We start from the raw sequence: 17,294 nt of genomic DNA on the forward strand, positions 1-17,294 counted from the left end.
CTTTCTCTCTCCCCCCCCCTCCCTACCTCCTACCCCTTTCTCTACCTGCCTCCGTCCCATTAAAGTGACCATAAAAAACCACTAGAAGTAGTTTGGAGTCAGTTCAGTTTAGCCCAGGCTGTCTCTTCTTCATCTTCGGCTCCTGCTCCTAGAGATGATGATAATGATAACGAAGAACAAGCCCTAATTAAACCCAAGGAAGGGGGGGGAAAAAAAAGGGAGAAGTGACCCGAGGCGCTCGGCGATGCGGAAAAAAGGCTCATCATTCTGCTCGGCTGTGTGTGTATGTGTGTGTGTGAAGGGGGTGTGTGTTTGTGTGTGGGTTTTTTTTTTTTTCTCTCTCTAAGCAGATGAATGCCGCTCACCTTGCCACGGGGTCTGCATGAGATTGGTTCATTGTCAAGGAGCTTTTTTTTTTTTTTTACCCATGATTCCATATGGTACTGAGCGGGCTACATGTTGCCCAACATGCCAGTGCAAATGTTTTCTCAATTAGGTGTCTTATCTCCGGTGAGCGCACTTGCATCAGATGAAGCTTGCTGACAGCGTAATGGCAGGGAAAACCTCGGAAGGCTCCATCAAATGGCAGCTCTGCTACGACATCTCAGCCAGGACCTGGTGGATGGTAAGTTGGCACAACTGCCCCATTTTCTTTTTTTTTTCTTTCTTTTGTCTTTCTTCTGCTTCCTTCCTTTTTATTCAACCAAAAGAACAACTCCTCCTCCTGCTTCTTCTACTTGTGCTAGAGCTTTCAGAAACATGGCACCACGCAGCAGCTTTGTGTTATTAATCCCAAAAGCCTTGTGGATTTGGGATCCGATCAGACTGTTTGTTGTTTTTAGATGACAGCGTCCCGTCTCTCCCCTCTCTTGTCTCTGCGTCGTCCCGTTAGAGGACGAGTGCCAGCTTAGGTCTGTGGCCGCGACCAGGGTTTGTTCTTTTCTTCTGCTGTCGTGACGCTGAGCTCTGCTCTCTTTCTCTGTTCAGTTTAATTAACAGGAAACTTCTGTGAAAACACAGAAAGTCCTGCTTTGTTTCTGCATGCTCCCCGAGAAAATGCCAGCACTGAACAGCGCGCTCGGCTCCTGAGCTCTGACACATCACTGCCGCCGCTGTGGCAATTACATCGCACCAGGGAACAAACACCCCACCTCCCTCACTCTCACACCCATCTCAGCGGTGGTGTCCCGGGACGAGCTCCGGCTGCAGCGCCGGGCCACATTAAGCAGCTTGTCATGGTCAGCGAGGCCAGCCGACCTTTGACACCCCTGTCACTGCTGTAATGGCTGAGGATGGAGGGGGGTTGAAGTCCGAACAGGCAGACGGGGTTTTAGGGGAGTTTGATGACTCTGCTGAGAGGCATGGATGGGGTGGGGGGGGAGGTCTGGGTGGCTCACAATAGACTATTGTGAACAGCTTGTCCAAATGAGCCAGAGACATGAAAGAGCTCCCAGCAGTAAGAGTTCATTAGAGGACAGCTCATTATTTCAGCCACCGTTATGTTTAGCACCACATCAGTACCATCAGCTCAGTCCAGACTGACACTGGTTCGTTTTGGTGGGTGGATGCAGAGTTTTGGTGCTACAGGTTCTTCTTCAGAGAAGAATTGTCTGCAGCCTAAGAAACAAAGGCGTCTTTATCCTCTTCGTAACAGGACCATGAACTTTGTAAATTCCTCTCAGTCAAACCAAAACTACCACCCCACCCCACCACCGTACCTAGAAAACACACACACACACACACACACACACACACACACACACACACACACACACACACACACACACACACACACACAGAGACACTGGATTTCAACGTTCAGCCCAGCAGCAGCAGCAGGATGGTGGCCGGCTGCTGTGGTGGTCTGACTGGGGTCTGAGGAGTGTGTGCGTGCGTGCGTGCGTGTGTAGACTCAGTTGGTGGGTGGGAAAGTTGTGTTCCCGTGTGTGTTGGTGTGTTTGTGTGTGTGCCAGTGCAGGCGGGGGGTCTTGATACACTGAGTGTCTCAAATGGAGAATTTTAAAAGGAAAATGCTTTGCTTGATTGTCTTTATTGTTTAAATTGTGTTGAAGTTATACATTTTAGTCACTTGCAAATTTTTTTTATTTACTAAGATATTAATATTTTAGTTATTATTAATTGAGCCACAACTAGAGGGTCATATTGTGTGTTTTCTTGCTCATTTGTTGTTGCTGTTAACATGTATCTCAAGTAGGACGTTAATCAAACTACAATTAAAGTTTTTTGTCTGCAGAATGTTACACACCAGGCTTTTATTTAAAAGTCGCTTTCAGTGATGATACTGGCCTTTATAATGTATGATTATTGTGCTACAATTTATAGTTCTTATGTTTAAAGGCATCACTTTTGTTTTTTATAACAATATACATAAAAAAAATGTACCTCTGTTTCTAGTTCAATTTTTATTCCAATCTTCACACATGGAATTAACACCTTTTAAGAATTTTAGTGATTATAAATAAAATAGAAAAATAGAAAAATTACTCTATTGTTTAAAATATAATCAGTTATAAGGAACTATATCCATATCATTTGGAAACAAAAGCTTAAATCTCCCTTTCCTTTCATTATTAATTATTTAAATGATTTAACTTTGAGCGGTCTTTCTTTTACGATTGTAATTATTCATACACCGCTGTCACGAGTAGAAAACTGCCCAATAAAATTCTTGTGCTAAGGCACATTAACACAGACTAAAAATCCCATTAGCAAATCCATGTCATATATTGCCATGTCTTTATTTTTTAGCTTTTATTTTTCCTTTTTCTAATGAAATATCTCTGTTGCTCCTCAACTAAATGATCTCAACGGATAATTAGTCGGATTTAAATCCGTTGCAGCTTCAGTAATTGAAGCAGCAGAAAAGGTTAAACTGGCCAAAAGCACAAAGAGGATTATCTGCCTAAAATGTAAAATAAAAAATCTGGTGTGATTAATCCAGATCATTTCAGTCAGGTCATTTCAGGGAAACAGATCGGTTTTTAATTTAGTGTTATAACAGATTACATTTTTTTTTAAATCTCGTTAATATACAACTAAAAAAACTGCTGTTTGTCGATTTAATTCGTTGTCCTCAGTTATTAAGTTAATGTTGTTGCCTTTGAATCCGTTTTCTCAAAGGACAGTTTTACATGCAGGGTTTTTTATATTTAGTTCCATTAAAATATATCAGAGTAGTGTTCTGTAATGTGACCATTGACTTAATTTCTCTGTGAGCCCTACAAGGGGCTTCTTAAATGTTAAAAATATGAAGGTTTTTTTATTGCACATTTATATTTTACAGATATATTTCTAATTACTTTGTTCAACTTTTATTTAGGATTTTCTTCAGTCAGTTATTTTGAACAATTAATTAACTGCCAGATCTGCTTGTATGAGCAAATCCTAACAATGACATTTAATCTGATATGAATGATATAGTTCTGCCTCTCCACATGACTGCACATCCAGTACAATTATATTAAAACTAAACCTGTTATAATTACAGTTGAATCATTGCCAGTTTGTATATGGTGCCTGTGCATTTTTAGGCTTACAGTAAATGACTGTGAAACCAATTTGCACACTGGTGTGTAGCAGAACTACAGTAAACACACAAGTGTAATCAGATCTTATTAATATTAACTGTTAATGCTGCGGTGTGCAGTTAGAGCCTTACACATGCATTTAAATATGGCAAACAACCACTAGACGACAAAGAAAATGCTTACAAAATTAGAAAAACAATAAGTTCACTTGTGGTTGTGTGAGCCTAAAAACATATGATTAATGTATTTTGTGTTTTAATGTATAAAATGTGTCAGTTAAAGCATTTGGAGCTCAGCAGAATAGGTTGTAAACACAACCTAGTCGAAGAATAAATTTAAAAGGTTGAACAAAATCAAGAACATCAATGATCTTAGACAACAAACCTGCTCCCGCTGACTGTGTGTGTGTGTGTGTGTGTGTGTGTGTGTGTGTGTGTGTGTGTGCGTGTACTCGTGCGTAAAGTGTAAGGACACTGCAGGGGTTAACAGGATTTCTGATGCGCAACAACTGATGTCCCCATAATCCATTTGTCAGTGAACAGGCCCCCCACAAGATACACACACTTTCCCTCATTCCATATACAGTACATATTTGTGCAGAAAGTGTGTGTGTGTGTCTTTGCACATTTAAAAAAACATAAACACCTAGTTTTTAAGACAGTCAAATTAATCTTTTTTTGGACAGTGTAAATCTCATTATCTCGGGTTCTATGTTTGACATTATATTTTTATATTACTCTGTGTACAGGTTTGATTTTGCATTTATGATGATTATAGGTCTGTTTTCCGTTATGTAAGTAATACATTTCCACATGCATGTCCACAAGTGCCATCTTAACCCTTTATAGTCTCTTGAAATGCTTAGAATTTAAAAATTTCAATCCCTGACATAAGACGACTTTTTTCTTTTTTGATTTAAAAAAAAAAAAGTGTGTGATTTAGACGGAAAATCAAAATCAAAGAAGTTACCATATACGGTTCCTCACTCACTCAGGGTAAAAAAAAAAAAAAATTGAATACTATGTGGATCAATTATTGTAGAAATCCACAAATTTAGACGCGATAAAATGCAAAAACAACTGCAACAAGTCAATGCATGTAACCGGAAAAAATTTGTAAACACTGTAAACCAATAAGTATAATTTTAAAAAATCCAGCTTGTAAACACAAACCTTCATAACATAGTAATGTAATCCTGTTAGAAGCCTGCTTTCAAACAGTGACTCTGGTCACCTGTCAAAGTCAATTACAGTCTATTCCTGCTTCATGGTACTTTATGAAGCCTGTGGAACTTAACATATATGGTTCCTTGCCCGATAAACTGTTAAAAACTATAAAATATAGGAGACTTTTTGTGTCTTCAGTAAACATAATTGTCCCGTATGAGCCACGGATAACCTACATAGTAATCAGGCATCTTGTCGACTAATAAGAATATTGAGAAGTTCACACTTGTCAACAAGACTAACAATTACTCATAAACAAAAAGCTACAGGCTGCAAAGGTTCAGTCGTAAAACTGAACCTTGTCTAATAAAACCAGCCATATTTCTGGATAAAAAAGATATCTTTTTTTCACATCCTGACGCTGATTATAGCTTAAATTGTTTGGGTGTAAAAATATCCAGCTTTATACAGTGCTGTTATTCATGGTGAAGAAAAGCATCAAATTCACACATTGAAGAAGCCTGGACCAACATATGTTTAGCATTTTTGCTTCAAAATAAACATACAGTATACACGTACCATTTTTTTTGCATGGACTAATTGTTATTCTTTTTATCCAAGTGTGTGTTTGTGTGTGTATTAGTTAGGGTCGTGATAGCATCAGTTGTTTGTTGAGCCATTTGAAACAAATTTAGTTCAAATTGTGGATTATGACTTGTCTTCCAGAAACTGTGTTTAACCTAAGAGGCAACGCGGCATTAACGAGGTGCATTTTTCTGCATTGCTGTGGCAAATGTACATCTTTAAAGAGCAATGTGACCTACTTTAGACCCACAGGGGAGGTGGTTTTGGTACATCAAGCACGAACATAGTGCACAGCTGTAACTCTAGCGACGTTCACATTCAGTCCCGTCTGTGGTTCAAACAACAAATCCCAAAAAATATAAAGAATAAAAAATATGGTTAAGATATGGGAACGATGGTGGTCCCTTGGTTAGAAGTAAACACGTTGTGTGTGAAGTCACTGTAGCTGTAATAAACCTGAGCAACATATTCATCCCCAATCAAGAGCTGAGAGTCTGAGCAGGACGAGAGAAACCGTTTAAAACGCTGATGTAACTACACTTGCAACATTTTGTATCTTGGCAGAAAAAAACATACTCTGTATCCAAATTTTTGTCGCTTGCCAAATGCGTAAAAATTTCATTATGTTAGGCCCCAATAGATTTAGTAATAGTAAACTAATAATTTGCGTTTTATTTCCATCCTAAATGTATTTGGGTTTGTAAACTTGTGTTTACTGTATGAATGTAAATTTTGTACCAGAGGATTTAGCTTTGACACCAAACTCTGCTGTTTCTTTTTACTGTGTGTGTGTGTGTGTGTGTGTGTGTGTGTGTGTGTGTGTGTGTGTGTGTGTGTGTGTGTGTCTTCAGGTGTTGTAGTACATATGTAAAATAAATTACTATAAAGCTTTTAGTGTCTCCAGACGGAGAAGACTGAAGACTTATCAATGTCCTCAACTGAAGCGACAAGAAAAGTTCAAAGATCTGCGGGTGTGGAGCAGAACCCTGTAGCTGCTCCTCTTCTCTTCTGCAGACTCCATCAGCTGCTACTAGTGTAACACATCAGAATCCCCTGACTTTTTCTGGTTGAGTCGCACCAGGTTTTTACTAAGGAAGTGTACTGTATGTTGGAAAATGGAGGATATCGCTGATTGTGCTGCATCAGGTTTGATGCTTTGTGTTTTAAATTGTCTACAGTGAGTCTGACTCGTAACTGACAAATCCATATTTGTCTGTTTGTTGAAAGCTGAACATACACAAGGATAAAACATATATGTAATAGCTTCAAAAGTAACAATTTGGATGCATGTTTTTCGTTTTGGAAGCTAATCAGATTGTTAAAATGTTGGACAGGTTATTTGTGAGGAAGCCATAGGGATTATTTGTTGTTGCGCTGTAGTATCAGAGTTCCCCACGAACAAGCGTGTGGTCACTGGTCAGGGGTTTGGACCCTGGGCTCAGGCAACACTCTGCTCTGTGAATCAGTGGACTGTAGCAAACTGAGCTCTGGTCTGTGTTTGTGGTTTGTGTGAGGTCCAGTCTGACCAACATACACACAGTTTGTAAACCAACATTAATGAGCTTGGGGGGGAAAACTGGGAGAAACGCATAAGAAATCGTCAGAGGACCCAGATTGAAACTTTAAAGATTACGCTGCATTGCCGTTAAACCCTTTTTGTCAGACTACAGTTGATTTAATTTAATGAGCTTGAAAACATGGAAACGTGAACTTGTGGACTAGTGACACTTTAATAAAAAGAGCCTATATATGTGAATAACAAAACTTACTGATGTCAGCAACAGACGAGTTATCACATTCCAACGATGTGAAGCATCATCTTTAAGTGTAGCCTGAGATAAGAGACATGGCAGGATTGTTTGGAGTCTCTACTTCACCACCATCACTGTGATGGTGGTGAAGTAGAGCCAGCTGATATTTTAATGGAACGACATCTGTAAATTTTAGAGGTGCGTGGGAAGAGGTAGGTTGCCAATAATAGTTTGGGATTTGGTCAGATGTGGAGATATCAGGATTGTGACTGAAGAGATTTAACTAGGTGGAATAGTTGAGCTGATGGTGAGATTTGTAGCTTTAGCCACAGCTTTATTAAGTTTGAATTCCTTGGGAAGAACATGCATAGAAAGAAGAAAACACCATTTGAAGCTTTGTTGCCTTTTGAGGGAAAATGAATTCCCAAGTTTATCAGAGTATGTCGCAGTGTAATGTCAGGATGAAGCAAGCTTCTGCAGCAGGACAATGACCCTAAACATGAATGGAAATCCACTACATAATGACTCAAAACAAAGTGAATCCTCTGTTGGAGTCAGAGCCCAGGCAGAGCCAACAGAACCTAGCTGCTGTCAAAAACGGTGGACTGCCGGAGTAGTGGACCAGAAGTTGGACCTTAAGATGAGGATGGTTAAAATTGGGCAGCAATCTCAAGTGGTTGGGGTTTGAGAAATTGGGCTAGATGTTAAGCTCCAGAAACAGTCCCAAAAGAAGAGCAGGACATGGGGTTTTAGAAATGTGAGTGTTTCTTTAATTTTGAAAAAGACACCACCTTGCTGTTATTTATAGTTTGATCAGTAGTCAGCCGATGGAAAAGACTCATGTTTTCACACTAATTTTATTTTTTTAGCACAGAGTCCACACTGAGACGACACATGGAGGCTATATCCATGTCTGTGTGTGTGTGTGTGTGTGTGTGTGTGTGTGTGTGTGTGTGTGTGTCTTACAGAGCTAGTGTCGCATTGAGCAGAAGATGTTTCCAATTTGGAGACGGCCATGAGCAGGGTAGAGATGATTAGAGAGGAGGAAATTGGGGGATTAGAGTTGTCTGCTTGAACTTCCTGAACACGGCATGTTTTCTCTCTCGCTCTTTCTATTGCTTGCTCTCTCTCTCTCTCGCTCTCTCTCGTAAGCTCTCCTTCTCTCCCTCGCTCCCTCGTTCTCTATATCTCTTGCTCTCTCTCAGTTCATTCATCCTGGCATTCTCTCTTCCTGCCTGTGGTGTGGAAAGTGAGGAGGACACATCGAGTCCTCGAGCTCCTGGTGTGTCTCAGGCTGTCACCCACCTACAGACATGACTCACTCCTCCACTCACCTTTTTACCTTTTCTGTCCCTTCTCTCTTCTGTTTCCTTTTCTCCTGTGTTTACCTTTCATTTCCTCTTTCCCTCATTTGACTTTCCTTTGTACTTGTTTCTCCTTTCCGTCTTTTTTATTGAATCTCCTTTCATCTGCACTGTCCCATCATCTTTCCTTTTTTGTTTTTCTTTCATTTCACTTTTTTTTTACTCTTTTGAGCTTCACTTGTTTTTTTTATTTAGCTTTTTTCTTTTCCTTCATTGTTTAAATTTCTTTACATTTCACTTACTTTCCTACTCAATTCTTTTTATCTTTACCTTTTCCAATCATCTTTACTTTTGTTCAATTTTCCTTCCTTTCTTTCTTGTCAATTTTCATTACTTTTGCTATTTTATGTTTTAACTCATTCCATTCCTACTTTTCTTTCACCTTTCTCCTTTTTTTTATCTTTATTTTGCATGATTTTATTCTTCCTTTCCCTTTTTGAATAATGTATATCTTTGTTTGTCAGTTTTTTTTTGTGCTTTCGGCTTTTCCTGTGAGTTCAGGGTCCACACAGCGGATCATTATTCCGCAAGTTGATTCGGCACCGTTTTTACACCGGTTCCCATTTCCTGACACAACACTCCTGAAGAGACAAGTAGAAGTTTTTGTACATTTCATAGATACACTTATAAAGTATTTACAGTTGACATTTCAGAGATCTGAGTTTTCATATTTTTCCCTTTGTTAGCATAAGTGGAGCGTGTTAAAGTCCGGTGCAGCAGGACGACCTGACCAGGTGCTGTGAGCTGTGATTCTCTATCTAATGCTGAAGAGAATGACTGGCTCTGCAGCTCAAATTTCTCTGTTTTTTTTTTTTTTTTTCTCTGTCCAATAAGTGAGCAGAGGCTCCAGGCTGTAATATCTGCTGCTGTGCTGCTGGTCTTAGTGATGGAAAGCTGAGCTTAAGGCGGCTGCAGGAAAACCCAGTTGACCCGAGAGAGCAAACTGATCACTAGTGCTGCCACAGCCCTAAGAAAGCGATTTTGTTCTTTTATTTCTTATAGTCTTTTTACAGTCATTTCTGTAATTCACTGGTGTGTTTAATTGTGATCCAAACTGACCATCAGTATTAGTAGGACACACAACAATAATTGACATTAAGTGAATGTATAACATGGGATAAGCATTATTCTGCTGCAGGATAATCTCATTAGTAAGATCCAACACTAATGTTGATGATAAGGACCAATTTGCATTTGGCGGGGAGACGATTTCTGTATGTTACTGGCTTTAAGAGCATTAGCATTGTCATGCTGAAACAGGTGAAAGCTGGAAGAACACTCTTATCAGTATCATATTAGAGAGTTAGGATTCTTCGCCACCTTATTGTACAAAGAGGGATTCTGGAGGAAATTAGGTGAGTTTCACCTTAACTAAATCTGAATCTTAGTTAATCCTAACTAACTAGTGGTACTTTATGACGTCGTAACTCTCGTCACTCACACCTGCTTCCAAGCCTTCGGAGAGTCGTGAACAAACGATAGTTGATGATGTGTTAAACCTCGCTCGACACCTGCATGAACCTGTGAGCAGGTGAATCCTTAGCAGTGAGGAGTTGTCCAGCTTCAGCAGTAGAGCAGGTTTTAATTCCTGCTGCTGTGTTTGGCAGCAGATTCGCTGTTTGGCTGCAAAACAGCAGAGACAGAGGAAGAGCTGGAGGAGCTTTGTGTGAGAAAACAAACAAACTGTCAAGGAGAGGCACAAAACACTCTTAGTTTTTTTACACTTTTGTACTCTTCATACATTTTACAGCGTGCACTCAGTAATTTATCTTGAGTAATGAGTTTGAAGGCATACGTCTACTAATAATGCAGTGTTTCATACTTTCACTTTTACTTGAGTATTGGGTTTGGGTACTTCTACCACCTCTTACAAGATGTTAATAAAAGTAAAGATGTTTTAACATGTTTAGAATTTTCCAGTTGTTACACAACAAAAGCAGAGGGCTTAGAGGGTTTTACAGCAGCTATGGAAGTCAACATTTTGCATCTATGCAAAAGTACTACAACCATATCTTAAAAAAAAGTTGTGACAATGTGAAAAACAAATAACAACAGAATGCACTGATGTGCAAATCTCATCAACCCATAATTTATTCACAATAGAACCTAAACAACACATCAGATGTTGAAACTGACACATTTTACCATTTCATGGAAAATATGAGCTCATTTTGGATTTGATGGCAGCTAAAGGTGGAGTAAAGCCATCTTAAAAAAATCAGTTCACCATTGTGTAGCATCCGCTCTTCTTTTAACAACTGTCTGTAAACGTCTCCTTCTTGTCTGATGCAGGATTCAAGCTGCTCAACAGTCCTGGGCCTTTGTTGCCGTATTTTTTGTTTTATGATGCACCAAATGTTTGCTGTTGTGATGGATGCAGCGTTTGGTTCAGCATTGTCTTGCTGAAATCTGCAAGGTCTTCCCTGAAAGAGACGTTGTCTGGATGGGAGCATATGTTGCTCTGAAACCTCTGTGTACTTTTCAGCATTGATGGAGGCTTTGCAGATGTGTAAGCTGCCCACACCATAGACCGTAATGCACATACCATCAGAGATGCAGGTCCACTGATAACAAGCTAGATGGTCCCTCTCCTTTACTCCACAGGACACGGTGTCCAAGCTCCTTGGGGGACGGATATGAAGCACATCAGATCTATTGAAGAAGGTGTTGTTTCCAACAACAATTTCAAATTTTGATTCCTCTGAACACTGAGCTTTGGCCCAGAGAATGTGGCAGCATTTCTGGATCATGTTCACATTTGGCTTCTTCTTTGCATGATACAGCTTTGACTAACATTTGACAGACAGTGGTTTCTGGAAGTGTTCCTGAGCCCATGAAGTGACGTGCAGTAGTGAATCCGGCCTGTTTTTAATGCAGTGCTGCCTCAGGGCCCAAAGATCACATGCATCCAGTTTTGACCTTCAGCCTTGTCCCTTGCTCACAGAGATTCCTCTGGATTCTCTGAATCTTTTGATGATATTATAACAATGGATAGTGGGTGCTTCAAAGTCTTCGCAGTTTATTGTTGAGAAACATTTTTCTGAAATTGTTTCACAATTTTAGATGCAGTTTGTCACAGATTGGTGAACCTCTGTCCATCTTTACATGTGATAAGCTCTGCCTCTCTGAAATGCTCCTTTTCTACCCAGTCATGTTAGTGACCTGTCGCCATTTAACCTAATTAGTTGTCAAATGCTCCTCCATTTATTTTTTTATTTTCAGCAATTACTTTTTTAGCTCTTTTTTGCCCCTATTCCAACTTTTTAAAATGTGTTGCTGCCATCAATTCAAAATGAGCTAATATTTTCCATGAAATGGTAAAATGTCTCAGTTTCAACATCATATATGTTGTTTATGTTCTACTGTGATTAAATTATGGGTTGCAAATAACTGTATTCTATTTTTATTTAGGCTTTCACATTGTCGCAGCTTTTTTTTTTTTTAATTGGGGTTGTAAATATTTTCCACACTTCTTAGTTTGCAGGAGTGTAGGTTTGTTTTGGGATAACCGGTAGAGACGAGGAAAGTACTATGCATACAGCAGCTTGTGTTTTCTGACAAACAAGCCGCGCTAACAGTGAGGACTGTGTTTACTGCTGATTGTGTGTTACTGTATCCAGAGGATCATCCATTTCTCTGGCCTCTGACCTGCTGCTGACGCCTTACCGTCAATTCCATTCACTGAGGCAAACAGACATATGATACCCACACACACACTGACTCAAAGACACACACATGCACTGCTGCATCATTAATTCAAGTGTATTGTTAGTCCAAATGAGCCACAATGAGCCTCTGTTCATTCCATGTTGTTGAGTTCTCACAAACCACTTATGTCATAATTTACATAAAGATGCACATTTTTGCTTTGTGCATACGAAACCTTGAGTAGAAATACAGAAAATGAGGAGTAAAATCCTCTTGTCTGACCTGTAACGGTTGCTGTGTGGATAAAAAGCAAAATGAAACACTTTATAAATGCCGACTTCCAGTGAAGACAGCATTAGACCTGTGTGGAATTATTTATTATTTTTGGCCTGCAATGTTAGCAGGAAACTGAACATTTAGCAATCTTGCTCCTGGTGATCCGACATGCCATTTCTGGCAAGTCTTAAACTTTGCTCAGCTATCTGCAGTGTGAGCGGTTCCACAGTCTGATTCTGCCGCTGGCAGAATATTTATATCTATTATAAATGAGGGTGAACTTGTTCTAATAATACTGGAGAGTATATTTCACATGTTATGGCTAATCCTGCATTATATATAGAGCTATAATGTAAAACAGCTCAGCTGGAAAACAGACACAATATTTGAATCCTGATTCAAATGTGGCACCTGGGTGCCTGGCACATAAGCTAAAACAATTTCTGGCTTCTGTGTTTACTTCCCCGTTTTGTGGGTACAGCCATCTTGTTTCAATAAACTTTATTGGTCACTGCACCAACCAAACAAAGAGCTCCGTTCAGACGTTTTGATCTTTGACTGGAGCTATTTTTACCTTATGGCATTGTGTCATCTTCTTCTTCACTGACTGAGGAATCTGCTCAACCTGCTGTTTTTCTTTTAGGGAGACTTTTGTTTTTCATATATTTTTTTTTAATTTCACACAAAGAAGCAATCTTTCTTTCCTTTGCTCAAATCGGTGCCATGAGAATCCTCCTTCTCCACATCTTTTCCTCTCTACTCCTTTTCTATCTTCTACTCTACTTTCTTTCTCTTGCCTCTCCCTCCTCGGCCTTATTTTTATTTCTTCATCTGTTTCTCTTCCTCGAACACCTGTCCTCCTTTCATTCTCCTCATCCAGTTCCTCTAACTCTTCACTACTCATCCTCCTCTTCCTCACCCCGTCTTTGTCCTCCTCCTCTACCACCTCCTGCTCCATGTCTGTTCCCCCCTGAAGAAACATGGCTACCAGCCAAGACAGCTGCTGCTTCTTCTTCAGGCCGCTTAGTTGGTGTTTGTGTGTGCATGTGTCCTGCTGGGTGGAGAAACAATAGGACAGAAATGATGAAAATGATGATGATGATAAAATCTGTAACAGACTTTTTCCCACCCCCTAAATAACTTTATCTTAGGTCATGCTCATCTTAACAGTTTCTGATTTCCCTGCTGTGACTGTGGCTCTCAGCTACAAATCCATCACTTTTGACTGATGCAGACCTTGATAATATATAGTTCTGTTTAACAACACATGTTCTTTGGAAAAGTAGAGCATCTTTTGAGTTGCACATTAATCCACATTTTAGATTTTGGTGAATATAAACGGTAATGACGGAGGAGCTAATAGAATAGTGCCAGGTGGCAGCCAGCTACAGCAGTGCCTTTTTGAATTTTTGGTATGTTTTGTAAAGTAATATGATTTCCTAAGGCGATGGGGAGACACACTAGGAACTTTTGTTTGAGTCAGGACTTTTGGTGAATGAAACACTTGTGGAACACTGCTGCAGGTCCCCTTTTTATGTTGTCATTACACTTTGGACTCCGTCACTTCCAGGAAACTCAAGTGATCTGGGTAACTCCATCATTTTTTGCCTAATTGCTCGGCATCGCTGTTGTTACAAACTCACATTTGTTTATCTATCCACTTCTCTGATTACCTATCCTCCTTATTATCAGCATTATCTTTATTTATTCTATAATGTAATTTTCCTTCTGCTGCTAATGCAGCTAAATGTCACTTTTGGTAGATCAAAAAAGTGTTGCCTCATGTTTTGAGGCTAGGTAAACATAAAGTAAGTCAAAAATAGCTGCGTTCCATTTTGCTGTGACAGTGGGCGACTTGTTCTGTAGCAGAAAAGGCTGGGAGACCCCCTTAAATGAGTGCTCCTAAACAGCTCATATGATTTTCTCAGCTGATCTACATAAAGGAAGAGCAGTTACCTAACGCCACATGTAAAACTTTTTTTTTGGGAACCACTGCTAGAGACTGAATCTAAATCCATGAATCTCAAACTGACCGAAACAAGCATGAGAAACTGTTTCACATACCATACTTAATTGCTGGAGACATTACGTGATGGCTTTGATCGGAGCACAGGATTTGTTGACATGAAGAGAGACAGTGGAAAATCACCAGAGTTAGAGAGGGACAGGTGTATGGACAGAGCAGCTCCAATTAATCAAGCCTTCCCCTGCTCTGTGAACCTGGATGTCTGTTAAACAAAGCGAGCTTTGTTGCTCTCTGCTCTCTGCTGTGGCTCTTTGTCAGCATCTCAGTATCAAACATGCTTACATGTGACTGGTTTCTACATATGCTGTCCTTCTCTCCGTGTGGATTTGATGTATAGTATCTCGTTCAGTTTTAGTAAGTAAATTTCCCTGCAGCTGCCGATAAACAGTCTCCATATATTTTAATTTCCTACATTACGTTTGGTTAAACTTTATTGAAGCGGAAATACGGTCAGTGTTTTTCAGCTTGTTGCAGTACTGTAAAATATGTACCGACTTTTGCCAGAGTAGTAAACTGGTTTCCACAGCTAAAAACAGCAGTGCAGCATTTGATGAAGCACTTAACTTGCTTATAGTCCACTTGCATGTTAATGTGATTTGGACACCTACAAAGAAATGCAAATTTCTCTCTGCAACAGGAAGCTGTGAAGCAGCAAAAGTTGAAGTCTGGTTGTCAGGAAAAACAGTGCGTTTACATGCACTTAAGTATCCAGGTTATAGTCGGCTGTCTCAGGAAAGCTGGTTTCTTAACTGGAATGTAAATGGGAAAGCTGGTTTCTGATATGGGGGACAGGGATTTGGGAAACTGGATTTCTCTTGGAGAAAGCAAATTTCTCTGCCATGTTTACACGTAACCAGGCTTCTAAACAGCTTTCTCCAATAGAGCATGAGCGTAACAAACGGCTGCAGACAGTAACATGCAGATGAATGAAAGGCTGAATGATAGAGACAGATTATTACAGAGCTTCCTTGTTTTTTAACTGTCCACCCAAAGTATGACTGATAAGAAAACTATCACAAAATGCCTCGCAGAACGCTACGTAAGCCTTTTTACACTGTGCATTTAAAAAAAAATCGGGCCTCTGGTACTGTGGATCAGCTGTCTCTCTCTCCCCCGTCTATCTCATGCTGTCAAAGTTGGTCTGAGGTGGAGAGGAAGGCAGATTCTACTCGTGTAGAATTTTCAGTAACCAGGTTTTAAAATGGTTCCCGGATTACCTGCTGAGCTCATTTCTCTGAGTAACCTAGTTACTTAAATCAGTGCTTTGATGGAGCAAAGCTGAATAGTATCAGAGTATGTGGGGGAGGTTGTGTGACAGTACCTATCTTGAATCCCCAGCTTTTATTGTGTGATGCTGTGAGTAGGACGCATGAATTTGGGCATAACTTATTACTTTTAATCAACAGTTTTTTTTGTTTGTTTGTTTTGTTTTTTTTTTTGTCCTTTCCGCTTATCCCAAGAGTTCAGCGTCACCACAGCAGATCATTGTCCACATGTTGATTTGGCACAGTTTTTTCTTATGCCGGATGCCCTTCCTGACACAACTCTCCCCAATTTCTACCGGGCTTAGACCGGCACTGCACAGCTGGGGAGGGGAAAAGGGCTGTTGGGGGTTCAGTGTCTTGGCCAGGGACACTTCGACATATATAGCCGGGACTGGGGATCATGACCGAAAAACCCTATAGGAACATTTTTTTGAATCATGCTTTTAAAGCTGGTTCGATGCTTTCATGTGTGTGTTTGGCCGGAAGTAGCTTGTATAATTCAAAGGAAGTTAGACCTGCGTCATGGCCTGACTGGATGGATTTCAGTCATTCATCACATTAAGGGCCAATCAGACCCAACTCCAGTTTAGTCCAGAGGTTTTACTCTTGAGGGGAAAAAAGACACAATTATGACCTGAATGCACAAATTCTAAGACAAAATCACACGATAATAACAATTTTGTTAAATGTTTCACTGCACAAATATAAGACAGAACCTTTGTATAAGATTGTAGCTCAAATCCACTGTTGATTTGTGTGTCTGTGCTTTTACACACTCACTCTTTTGTGATTTTAGCAGGAAAAAAAAATTGGAAACAGAATCCAGAAACACCATCTGGTATTTGGGAACTGTGTGTGTGTGTGTGTGTGTGTGTGTGTGTGTGTGTGTGTGTGTGTGTGTGTGTGTGTGTGTGTGTGTGTGTGTGTGTGTGTGTGTTGAAGTGCTCGTTTTCTGTGTGGCACACAGTTCTTGGTCTCCAGCCATTCGGTGTTTGACTGCCAGCAGAGGTGTCAGTCTTCAGTTAAAGGGAGGCAGTGCTGGGTGTTTGCTGTTTGCTCGATTGGCAGAAATGGATTTTTGCCATATTTTTTTTTCTCAGTAAATATCACCTGTTCTGTCACACAGCCGTCACCACTCTGGCCTGGAAACAGCCGAGGAGTTGCAGCAGCCATTAATTTAGAGGATTTGGCTTTTTGTCTGATATTTTCCTTCCCTTCCGCCTGTGTGTGTGTTTTTTTTCTTTTTCTTTTTCGACTCACACTTTGGTTTTGTGTAAACCATAAAACATCATTAATGTAAAATCCAAAAATAAGGTTTATGGATGAACTGTGCAGAAAGGATCAGTATTGATTTATACGGCGGTGAATTGCTTCCACCATATGTTGAGCTTCTCATTGTATCTAGACCCTTCTCTCGCTTTAACGAGATAATCTAATTAGAGTAATACTCTCACAAAGTATTTTCTTGTAGTTATGGTGCAATACAAGTGACTCAATTTTAATTTGAATAATTAGAACAAAACACCAGTTGTTGTTACATCAGATATTTCTGAAAACAACATTCTAATTAAAAATAACTTACCTCTTTTTAACACGTTTGTATGGAAGTTTTGTTCCCTTTATCTAGTTTCAGGACTAGTGTAAATATCTGACCATAAAGCGAAA

At 39.8% G+C, this 17,294-nt stretch overlaps 1 protein-coding gene across 3 annotated transcripts in view; it reads left to right on the forward strand.

The window, feature by feature from the left end:
* Positions 1 to 368: 368 nt before the first annotated feature.
* The window catches only part of nfia (nuclear factor I/A), a 172,757-nt gene continuing 155,831 nt past the window's right edge, over positions 369 to 17,294 (forward strand). For all 3 annotated transcript variants that reach the window (XM_067512256.1, XM_067512261.1, XM_067512263.1), the window contains exon 1: positions 369 to 625. In XM_067512256.1, coding sequence (XP_067368357.1) covers positions 530 to 625 — 96 coding nt within the window. In that variant the 5' untranslated portion in view covers positions 369 to 529. The remainder of the gene's footprint in view (positions 626 to 17,294) is intronic.

This window comes from Channa argus, chromosome 8 (assembly GCF_033026475.1).
Source record: "Channa argus isolate prfri chromosome 8, Channa argus male v1.0, whole genome shotgun sequence".
Taxonomy (NCBI): domain Eukaryota; kingdom Metazoa; phylum Chordata; class Actinopteri; order Anabantiformes; family Channidae; genus Channa; species Channa argus.